The sequence below is a fragment of the Poeciliopsis prolifica genome, unplaced genomic scaffold (genome assembly GCF_027474105.1).
Source record: "Poeciliopsis prolifica strain line A6 unplaced genomic scaffold, Auburn_PproV2 SCAFFOLD058, whole genome shotgun sequence".
Taxonomy (NCBI): Eukaryota; Metazoa; Chordata; class Actinopteri; order Cyprinodontiformes; family Poeciliidae; genus Poeciliopsis; species Poeciliopsis prolifica.
The window spans coordinates 666,809-679,005 of NW_026562433.1; the positions used below are offsets into that span (position 1 = coordinate 666,809).

General features: G+C 42.7%; 1 protein-coding gene across 1 annotated transcript in view; it reads right to left on the reverse strand.

Moving 5' to 3' along the window:
* Positions 1-6,629: 6,629 nt before the first annotated feature.
* vax2 (ventral anterior homeobox 2) overlaps positions 6,630-12,197 on the reverse strand; it is a 28,634-nt gene continuing 23,066 nt past the window's right edge. The window contains exon 3 of the mRNA XM_055060353.1: positions 6,630-12,188. Within this exon, the coding sequence (XP_054916328.1) occupies positions 11,691-12,188 (498 nt within the window). The 3' untranslated portion in view covers positions 6,630-11,690. The remainder of the gene's footprint in view (positions 12,189-12,197) is intronic.

Sequence of the window (12,197 nt, forward strand, 5' to 3'; positions counted from 1 at the left end):
ATGTGTGTGCGCTCGCGCGTGTGTGTGACACAATGCCAGAAAAACACACAAAATATGATGGATCACCTTCTATTCTTGATTATGAATGCTGGCTATTTCAGCTTTCATCCTGCAGCAGGCCTTGGTTTTCATGCTCGCAGAAGAGGGACTGAAAATGAATTTTTTTTTTTATGTTTGGAAACACAATTCATCTACAAGCTTTCAAAATATGCCCTCTAAAAATGTCGCAATAGCAAAGCTGTTATTCAAAGGCTCAGTTTTAGCATAATAATATTTTTAAAGGGTTATTTATACTTTATTTTTGATCATTGTGGAAAATTCATATTGGATAGAAGCATTATATATTCAGATTTAGGCCGTCCGGTTCGTAACGTAATACCAGGACTTTTGAAACAGCCGCAGATTATGAAACAATTTCATCCATTCAGTTTGAATAATAACAATCAAAACAAAGAGGCTGAACAGAAATTTTAGGTCTGACTGGTTTCCTTTCACATCTTCCATTTTGTAAATATCAACTCATCACAATATTTAATGAATTTTCCTCCAAAATGGTTCGTGATGCGTTCTCATGGACTCCAGACTGGTGGCTTCTCAGTTTTGCTGCCATTTGAAGAAACACTTTGTATCCTTTTTGTTTTGTTTTTATACTTTATAAAAAAATAAAACCCAGAGTCAAACGCCTCCACCGGAAACACATTCACTGAACAGACAAGAGAGGGCAACAATGTGAAAACGGCCTTTTATACAGGAACTCAAAGGCATCAACACGCATCACCAATTGATATATGAATGTGCGTGAAAGGAGATTGTATTGTCTTTTAGTTGAAACCTACTGGCCAACAAAACAACCAGCTTTTTAATGGTTTTCCTGGACTGGCAGATCTGAAATATCCACAAACAGAAGTTGATAGAAATTCAGAAGTGAGTTTCTGAGTTTGACCTGTGGAAGATGTGAAGCTCATTCACCAATTGCCTCTAAATTCTCACAAACAGCTAAGAAGGTGAAACAATGTGTTCAGCATCTTAACGCTGCTCTGCGTCTGTCTGACTCTTCTACGGAGGGAAAGTGTCTGTGAATATCAGTTTTTAAGTCTGGCAAAGATTCCCAGTTGGATTCGTTTCTGGACATCGAATGGGTCGTTTTGACACAATTGGATTTGATCAAAACCAGTAAACCTCCTGCTGCTGGAAGAGGAACCTCAGGGTGGAGTCTTAGTTCCCAGGTTGTTCTTGGTTCCATCCACATCGTCTCGGAGCAGCTTCACCGTGGAGGATGAAGCTCGGCCAAAACATTCAGTTTTTATTGTCCCTATGTTGACAGTTTGCCCTGTCTCTTCCATGGCTTTGGGTAAACTTTCTTCCCACCATACATTTTTCTTGCTCTTTTTGAAAAGTTGCAGATCCGTGAAGTGGGGAAGGTGAATCTTCGCCACATTCGAAGATTCGCCGTTAGCCTCTTGGCTGCTTGTCTGATTTTGGACCTGACTTGCTGCGTCACATCTGTATCTTGGAAGGTTTGCAGCTGTGAATCCTCTTTGCTCTCTCTGTTCTCGGTGGATTGGCTGAACAGCGTTCTGTTGGACGTTTAAAGTTTCGGATATCGCCTCATAAGATTGCTCTGCTTTAAACTTTTCCGTAACTTCCTGTCTGAACTCTCTGGTCTGCTCCGTGGTTTCAGCCCCGACGGACGACGTTTACTGATCGGAGGACTTAGAAAGACAGTCGATTGCACAGAGTGCGACGTTGGGGCAACATTTGTTTCAACATAGCATGTAGACACTTTCATAAGACACGGGGTTCCACTTCGTCTCACGTCCAGTGAACAGAGAACCGCTCCTCCCGCTTCCCGCCGCGCCGTTTGGGTCGGCCTGGTTCTCAGGAATGCAGCTGTGAACCTTTGGGGCGAGCTTAAGCCCGACTCTTGTGTGAATCGTGTCAAAACAGCGAGCCATCACTTAGTCCACGCAGGCCAGGAAAGGCGGGCGGTTCTGGGGCCTTGGGCCCCGCAGGTCACCTGACAATTAACCTTTGACCGGGCGCCCTCATCGCTTGACGCGTCCTCCTGTCTGTAAATGTTTGTTGTTGTGTTGTGTACCTTCCTGAGAGCCTCTGCAGTGCTCTGTTTCACCTTTTTCGCCGTCTCGTCGCCGTCCACGTTGCTGTATCCCTTCCCCTCCACCACCCAGTCCGTCTAATCCGACACCCCCCCTTGCCCACCCCGACTATGTGACCTTTCACCCTACGCACCTCTTTGAAAGTCACATGATCGTGCAGGTGTGGAGGGGTCTCTGCTCTCACCGACCTCCAATTAGTGACCCTAATTAGTGGAGAGGCCCCCCGATGGGCGGCTGAGCTGCTTTACAAGGAGGAGGGACGGGGAGGGGAGATGGAGGAAAGGGAGCAGAGAAGAAGAGCTGGGAGCCGCGGCCGGACGGCGAGGCGTTCCTGAAGGTCAGCGGACCCTCCAGAAACACAGACATACAGACACGTACAGTGAGCGCAGATAGAGAAACTGAGACGATGTGGAGCAGAGAGTTCATCCAGGATAACAAACAGAATCCGAGAGGCGGAGAGGAAGCGATCTGATCTGAACAAAGGAAGGCGTCGGGTGCAGGAGGGGGCCGTTCACCTCCTGATGATCAGACAGCAGGATCAGACCGACCACCAGTCTGATTCTGATTCCTCCTGGCTTTGAAGACACTTTCAGGTTATCTTTATACCAAAAATCCTCATCAGCAGGAGAGCAACCCAAACATGCGACAATAACATCAGGATATCTTCAAACTAAAGACGTTCCAGAACGTCGCCAAGATGAAACGTTTAGTAATCAAATTCAAGATCAATTAAATTCATATTAAATGAATTAAATTAAAGCAGATTTTGGTTCATGGTTTAAATAATCCACTAGGGTTTGCAGTTTTCTTCTAAATAGTATAATAAATTCTTTGTTTAACAATAAATTATCATGACTTATATTAGTGTTCTATTCTCAGTATCTTACAAATATTGAACTCAATTACAAAAAGGGTATTTTTTAGATTCAAATTTTAAATCAAGTTGTTCAATCAAGCCGTTTAAAACGAAACTTCAAATTAAACTGTGATGTCTTAAAAAATTGTATTTTTGCATTTGGATGCTTTCGAAACCCACCATGTTCAGATGTTTCATTTAAATTCGACATGTCTTTTGGGTTCAAAGTCCCAGAACTTCTGGTGAGGCAACTTAATTGGTTTATTAAAGTAATTAACAAAATAGAGCTAATAGTAAAATAGAATTCCTCTAAAAAACTTTTACAAATATTTTTAACATAATTAGGACGAAATAAACAACAGAATAAAATAAATTCTGTTCAAAGTCATTTTTAAACAATTAAAATGAACAAATGAACGAAAACTAAATAAACTGTTAAATTGTCAATAAATAGATATTCCTCCAAAATTTTGTGATTGTTTTAGTGTTTTTACAGATTTTACAGACATTACTCGCTGTATCAGTTACGCACTGTAACTTGACATCAAGTGAGGCTGAGGCAGCTTAAACTTCATGTCTCTGACCAATTTTGACCAAATTCACCCGAAAATCAGAAAAAGATGTGGAGAATCTGTTGATTTTGTGAGAATTTTGCAGATTTGTGAAAAACTGGAAGGTCTTATTGATGTAATTTTGAGCCTAGAGGGCCACATGAAAAGCTACAGCGGGCCAGATTTGGCCCTCGAGCCTTGAGTTTGACACATATGTTCCGTGTACAACATGTCTCTACATACAGTAGAGGAACATTTTGGACCTTTTGGCCGTGTTTACCTGCATGTCTCCTGAGGTTATGTTTTGGAGGATGAAGGAATCGCTCCTGAACCTTCGATGCGGCGCCGTCCTGCTCCTGGACGCCGTCCTGTCAGACGAGGAACCAGGAGAAGGTCGTCGTGTTGCTGGCCGTTTCTGTTTGTTTGTGTTTCCGACTGGATGGAGCTCACCTTTTCAGAAAGAGCTGTAAAGAATCAATTAGTTCATTCCTCTGTAGGAGATGTTTACCGCCGCAGCCTCTTCCTCCGCTCCGCCTCCTCCCTCCCCGCCACCTCACCCCGGTTCCCTCCCTCCTGTTTTCAAACTGGCCACCCATCTGGTCTCCTTTCTGCTGCTATGCTCGCCTCTTCCTCGCTCAAATAAAGGTGCCAATCGCTGTAATTGGCACCCCGCGGATCCATTGTCCCGGTGTGAAGAGGTGCCTCTCTCTAAAATCTGTGCTGAAGGGAGGGAGTGTGTGTTGCAGGGTTGGGCTCGCTGTGTTGCCTCCACAGCTCCAGGGCCTGGGCTCTTTGCTGGTGTTTCTCCTCCTGACATCTGGAGGAATCCAACAGAGAGTCGCATCTCGTTTATCTGAAGGCATCAGAGAGTTTCTGCTGACGTTGAGGCCGCAGATTTGATCGATTGTGTTCAGTCTTTGAGCCTTTAAACTTCACTGTCCTCTGGCTATGAAACGTCCCAGGCTCAAATCTTTCATTTATGTGTTTCGTTTGATTATTATTATTATTATTATTATTATTATTATTATTATTATTATTATTATTATTATTATTAACAAAACATACTTTTCTAAAAGCTTTATTAGGAAAGGAACTTTTGAATTTGCCCACAAAACACGATAACGTTTGTTCATTTTTAATGCAGCTCATCTCACAGTTACTGGCGAAGAAAAACCCGACTTTTAACTTTTGCACCTTTTTACGTCACAAGAAAATGTTTTTTTTTTTTGTTGTTTTTTTAAATCACTACAGGCACTCTCATTGGTTTGCTGTTAATAGTTGGTGCAACATGATTTTTGCTACTCTTCTTCCATAACATGTTACAAGGTTGGAGCCTGCAGAGAGAATGACCTTTGACCTTTCATCTCTGCACAATCTCTCTTCCAGGGTTCGGGCTCGTCTCTTCTTCCCCTCTTCTCTTCTTCAGCCCGGCTCCAGACAGGATTGAGGTTTTGTCGGCTTTACGTTTCCGTTTTTGCTCCTGGTGAACAGTTTCCACGTTGATCCATCTGGACGTTTATCAACACGATCACGTCGGCAACGAGATTTCACCAGACAATTTTTATTTTGAACGTGACAAAAGCTGCTTCCTGTCAGCCTTTGCTGCCGATCTCCAAACAGGGATCCCAAACATTTTCAAAAGAAAATATCCTGACTTTTCCAGACTGTTTTCTAGTTTCATTTTTGCAGAACTAATGAATTACAAAATGAACTTCTGAACATTGCAGAGCTGCTCCTCTTCATCGGGGCCCGTGAGGAAGACGTGTAAGAATCCCCGATTTATTTATTTAGTCATTTAATTTCAAGTTGCATGGATGGGAGGAAGGACATGCGACAGGAAGCAGGGCTGCATAAAAACCAGGAATGTGGGACAGAAGGAATTAGAAAAGGGAAGTAAGGATGATGGGGAGAAATATTAAAATAAATAGATAAGAAGGAAAGTTTAAAAGTTTTTTCTTTTTTCCTGTTTATTTCTCCATAGTTATTCAAATCTGGAAAACAGGCCAGTCTTCTTCTGTGATTCTTCTGCGATCTTTGGAGATATTTCTGAAGCGTTTACCAAAAACAGTTTCTCAGGGAATGTTGGTGAAACCGATTGCTGAATTTATTGATATGAATTTATTTCAACGCCACGTTTATCTGCCAGATCTAGTGAGAGTGAAATCTGTTTCATCAGATATCGGACTGAATAAAAGTGTCAGTGTGTGACGTTAAGATTCAGCGTCAATGTTTGTAAAGATGCATGTGACTGAATAAAATTTTTTTGAAAAACAACAAAAAGAGCAGCAAAGCAAATGCCGACTTTGTCATTTTTTATGACAAACTTAAACAAAAATGTATCGCTCACATTTACTTTGGACGGGTCAGATGAATCATTTTCAGGTCAAAACTGAAATAATTCAGCTGCACAGCAGCACTGTTGCCCTGCAGCAGGAAGGTCCTGGGTTCGATTCCCGACACGGGGTCTTTCTGCATGGAGTGTGCATGCTCTCCCTGTGCATGGTGGGTTCTCTCCGGGTACTCCGGCTTCCTGACAGTCCAAAAGCAATGACTGACAGGTTAATTGGTTAATTGGTAAATTATCCCTCGGTGTGAGTGTGTGCGGTTGTTTGTGCTGGCGACAGACCGGCGACCTGTCAGGGGTGACCCCGCCTCTCGCCTGAAACGTTAGCTGGACACCGGCACTAGCACCTCCCGACCCCACCAGGGACAAGAGTGTTAGCAAATTATTCAGCACCTGTCAGCAAAACATGTAGGTTTTTTTTTGTGTCCTTTCACTATTTAGCTTTATGAAGAATAAAGAGGTTAAAACGTTGAATATTCCTCTTCACTCTGCAGCGCTGAACACAATTCAACAGTTTCTGATAGCATCAATTAAAACATGTCATATTTAAGAGTGCCTAATAGATTTGAAGGCACAACGTTTTCTCAAAAAGGGCTTAAAACGTCCCCTGCTTTGGTTTGCTTGAAGACTGTCAAGGTTTCTGCAGCAGGTTGACAAACTGATGGAAAAAAAGAAAGGAGGAATAAATAGAGACGGAGCAGATCACTGCTGATTTACTTTTCTGTTCTTGGTGACGGCGGGGAAGAAACAGAACACCGGAGTCAAATTACATAGACATATATTTATATGCATATGAATAAAAATACATATACATATTGTACAATATCTCAGCAGAGCGTGAAAACAGCTCCGTCAGCCCGGAAACCAAAGAAAGCCTCTTTAAATAAGTGCAAAATGTTAATGAGACAAAAACTGTAAAGCATATATAAAGTTTTTTTTTGTTTTGTTTATTTTTTGCCTGATCTTTCTTTCACATTTTGCTTTTTTTTTTTCCTGTTAAAATCACACAGAGCAGACACAGATAACTTGTGCAAAGACCCATTTATATATATAGTTATATATAAATTTATATCTATGTACATGTTTGTCACAAGTAGTAGCTGGTGCCGTTAGCTTGACTTTAGGTTTTGTTTTACTGCTCAAAGAGAAAAAGACAATAATAAAAGGGGTGGGGGGCCTCTGCATCAAGAGGAATTAAAACAACAGCTTCATGCAGCCTAAAAGAGTCGCAGAGAGCATTTCTTTAAAAAAAAACAAAGAAAACGACAAAAAGTAAAACACTTCCTCTCAGCTGGAATGAGAAGAAACGGATAAATAAACAGGAAATGGGCTTTGTCCAATCCGAAGTAAGGCTTTATCAGTTCTTTCCCGGAAGAGAAGCGAAGCGGCGTCTCGCTCTCTCTCGACCTTTTCCCGCCCCCTCCGAGCTGAGCACACGACACGACAAACTGCAGATATACATTACAAAACACCATCGATCAATGACATAAAAAGGAGTCGGTGCTGAATCTCAAGAGAAGAAAACATGAAAGTGAGAGAAGCCTTAACCTGTCTTTTTTTTTGCTTCTTCTTCTTTTCTCTCCTTCATTTACAAACGCTGTCCACGTCATGGTGGCCGAGACTAAAAATGAGCAGGTTTCTACCGATAAATAAGAGATTTTTAATTTCTTTTTACTTTTATTCTTTCTGCATCAATTATCTCAAGCAACTGAAGCTACGTGAAAATAAAAAAATTAAATAAAATAGCAAGAACAGATGCTGCGAAGGAAAAGGGTCGAGTGAAAGACAAATAATCTGCCAAGGAGCCCGGCGGTTTGCACACCAGCAGCGGGCCCTCCTGCCCTCTCAGCTCCGTTTCACTGCTCAATATTTGATGCAGGAGCGTGTGAATTATGTATGGTGCTTATGGAAAATAATACAGTGTTCGACAAGAGCACAGGTGTACTGCTGCAAAGAGCCCAGAGTGGGTGTTTTTCTCTCTTTCTCTCTCTCTCTGCTTTTCTTTTTGCAGAAATCATCAGCTACAAACTGCTGCTACACGGGCGCCAAAAGGCCCGGCGAGCCGACACACCGAGGTCAGATCCTCTCCAGGCGCTGCCCTTGGAAACTTATTGGGGAAAAAAACTAGCCCTGCCTTCACTCGTAAGTGTTTTACAAATTGATGTCACGGCAGTACCTTTCTGCTGTTTGCTTGTTTTTGCTTTTTTCTTCCTTCTCCTTTTCTGTGCTGCAGAAACGCCTTAGACTGAGAGAAAAATAATAACGAAAAAATAAATAAATAAACCGCACACACACGCGCACACACAATATACGGGAGAAAGGAAAAGCATTCAAAAGGAAAAAGTGATGACAAACAGGAGCGAAGAGGGGAATGAAAACTCAAATGACACGCGCAAATTGAGGGCAAACTGTTGCAAATTACAGGTTCTCGCAAGGTGATTTGGACAAGAAGGAAACCTGGATGAATTGCTTCTCGTGAGAAAGAAAAACAACGCGGAACAGGTGGCCCCTTCCATTTTCGCTCGGCTCTCGGCGCCCTCGATGAATGTCATTTTCACCAACCCAAAGCTTAGCTTCGAATCATTCAATTATAAAAAAAAAGGGAAAAAAAAAGTTAAAAAAAGTGCAGTCAATTATAAAACCAACCGAGTGACTGCAATAATGATAATCGACGTTTATAAGACTTAGCCGCCGCGAAATGCCAACCGGAGAAGAAAACATTAGATTTTTCTCTCTCTTTTTGCCTTCGATAAATGGCTTCTTCTTCTACTTTTTATAAAAGAAAAAACAAACAAAAAACACATGAAAGCTGAAGAATGAAGCAACAGCTGGCGATGTGGAAAGAAAACAAAACCATAAAGTGCTTTCGATGAAGAGCAATCAGAAGGAAGGGCCAAAGTGAAGCATGATGGGAGGTGGGAATCGAGAGCGGGGTCAAAGTGAAGCTCACTGTAATGATGTCTGTGTGATGCAGAGAAACGCTCCTCTGCCAGGCATGGGCCAGTCAGCACGCTCAGGGTCCACCGAGTCTCCCTGGAGGTCTTCAAAAAAAATGCAAAATGTTCGCATCATAATGAGATGACAGGAGAAAAGTGGTTTTGTTCTCTGGCTGTATGGAGCATTCAGTGTCCTGCCCCTCCCTCACCTGCTGCTGCACAATGTCCTCATAACATGGAAACTGGAAGAGTCCCACTTTTTGTTCCGATTAAGGTTAGAAAGTTGGAAAAGTACAAGTCGACTACGAGCAGCAAGCGACTGAACAAATGACCCGCATTAACTAACCAGTTTTATTTTCTGCATCTTTTCCATCAACTATATAATTTCACAAACTGTGTTCATAAAAATAAAATTGCTCGATGGAAACACGTCAAAAACACGGTTTTCGATAAAATGCTTTTGCCTCAGGATGAGGAAACGTTTTCGCCCGAATTTCGCAAAACTGCGACAGAGACACTTTTGTTTTTGTGAGTCATGTGATCAACAGGATGTTACTACTGGCGGAAATGACCAAGAGAACGGCAGGAAGTGGTAGGAAGATGATGTCGATACATTTTTTTTTATGACTTATCGCATGAGCAAATTCATTCACAAGTGCTTTTAATTGAATTTCTTATTTAAATTGTAAAATTGCGTTTCTTGACGTTAGTGAAACATCGACAAAGTTTTGCGCACGTTTGTAATGGCAATACAGCTTTTTGTTCTTTGTGACAATCACAGTAAAAATGACTATTTGTTTTGTCAACGGTATCTGATCCTTTAATCCAGCTTTCTAAAGTTGCAGGAAAGATCCTTTCAAAGTAAAGTCAGGACTATTCCTTTAGTCACTGCATTATTTTCCTTTGGTTACCAGCAGACAGGAAATAAACATGAATTTAGCTGAAAAACCTAAATTCAGCCACTGAAGAAGACTTGTAAGTTTGCTACTTTCACCATTGCTAACTTAGCTCTTTTTCAAAAACAGATTGTTTTTCATCTATAGATAAATCTGGAGACGTTTTCCAGTATTACAGGACATTCTGACAACAGTAAAAGCCTCTTTCGCTCTGACGACCATTAACGAGTTCTCTTGTCACAAATCATGGTCCTCACATCGAAGTCCCAGCTGTAAACAAACTCCAGTACAAATCTGATCTGATTTGGTTGTTATGTTCTAGGATCTGGAATGATTCATCACTACATGAACAAACCGGACAAACTAAAACCAAAACACGTCCCAAAAAAATCTCATCTGTGATTCAAAACCATATAACGGCAGAAATATTCTGTGTTTCTGCCTCCAGTCTCTGTTCATGTGGATTGACGCGCCGTTAGACGTAATCAGACTTTAGGTCAACATGTTTGAATACATATTTGCAGAGAACTGGAACAAGGCGATCGAAGAGCAGGATAGGAAAATTGTTCTGGGCAATAAATATTTGAAAACATTTCGATGGTTTCTGTATTTTTGCTCCATTTTGTGAATCATAGTAACAAAAATAAAGGCAGGAAATGACATTATTATGACTACTTTGATCAGATTACTTCAGCAACAGCAGAAATAATTATTTTTTTCTTGCTTTGAAGAATTTTTTTTTGTTTTTTGCACATTTTAGTGTTCGCAACATTTTCACCCAAACCGTGAGAATCTCCTACCGGCCCATGCCTAATCTCGAATATTCCACAAACATTTTCAGATTATGGATTTGACAAACTTACAAAAAGCAAAACACACGCAGTCTAAACACACTAACTTTGGACTCGGGTATCCTCTCGTTCAAGCACATATGTTTGTTGGAGATGAATTTTCGGTGGAGCGACATGTTGATTCATCGCCTGCGGCTGCAGCTCGAGCCCTGAAAAGGCAGCCGCCAGGTTGATTCTCCTTAAATAGATTATTTTCCCATCTGCGAACTCTCTCTGAGTTTGACTGAGAAGCTGCGAGGCATGTGAATCAACCTGAATCTGGGTTCAGAGGTCGTCTCTTTCTCTCTCTTTCTCTGCCTCTTTCTATCTCGGGGCTGCGACCTCGATAAACGAAATGTCGGCCAGCTCTGTAGCTTCGACTTTCCGCCATCTTGCCCACACGTGTGTTCGTCTTCACTTCCTTTAGACTGTCAGCCCTGGATATGTACTGTATGCACCGCTCGTCTGGATGCTAGCACTTACACAAACAACAATCAAAGTCAAAATAATAATAACTAAAACAAAAACAAAAAGAAAGAAAAAGAACAATTTTACAAAATCTACATCTGGACACCAAACAGACTGATATTAAGAAGCTACGATTATTATTATTTTTCTGTGTATGTGTGTTTCTTTTCTACGGTGATAGCACGTTAACTAAAAGTCAAACATGGCCACTTGAACAGGAACTGTAAGATGTAATTACTGCACATCTCATCCAGACACTGGGCTCAGCTGAAGCCAAAACAGAACCTGGAACCGGACCTCATCGCCTCTCCTGTTGCAGGCTCTCTGCTGCGAACAAATTATTAATGTCAAGTATGTTGTTTTTTTTTTCTTCCTGAACAGCAAAAAAAAAGGCCCATAAAGAGAGAGAGGGGGTGGAAAAATATCACACACACAAACTCACTGGACAAAAAGTGACTACTGTAAAGAGAGTGATGACAGAAACATCTGTCTGCGACAAACACACAGCAATTCTCCAACAGAAAAACAAAAACAAGGATTTAACACTTTTCACCAAGTCTTTTCTTCTTCTTCTTTTTTCTTCTTATCATTGTACAGAAACTGATGCTCCCCTGTCACTGCCGGTCACAGGGTCTCTTTGCCTGTCCGGCGGCAGGATGAGGCTCCTGAAGTCCCACGCGCCTCAGGTCCGCTTAGGAAACCGTTTTCTTCCCACCTAGATCCGCCTCCTTCCTGTCCAGCCGCATGTACGGCTCGAAGGCCGACGACCCGCAGCCGTAGGTGGACGTCAGTTCGTGATGGGCGCCCCCCAGCAGGGGCATGGAGAAGCAGAGGGAGTGCGGCGGCGGGACCCCGAGCCGCGGCGAAGACGGCGTGCCGCCCAGAGACGGCAGCGAGAGCCCGAACGTCCCGCCGGGTAGGGAGCTGGGCGAGGTGCTGCTGCTGATCCCCGGGGAGGTGGAGGAGCCGCCGCCGGGGCTGCCCAGCAGGGAGCCGTTCGTGGGGTGAGCTGGGGGCCCCAGGAGGGAGTTTGGGGGCGGGGCGGGCCCCGACAGAAGGCGGCCCTGCTCCAGGAGGCGCAGGATGTTGCAGGTGGCCAGAGACTCTGACGTGGAGGAGGAGCGCTTGTCTGAGTCCTTGGTGGTGTCCTTCTTCTGCTTGGTCCGACGGTTCTGGAACCAGACCTTCACCTGCAACGG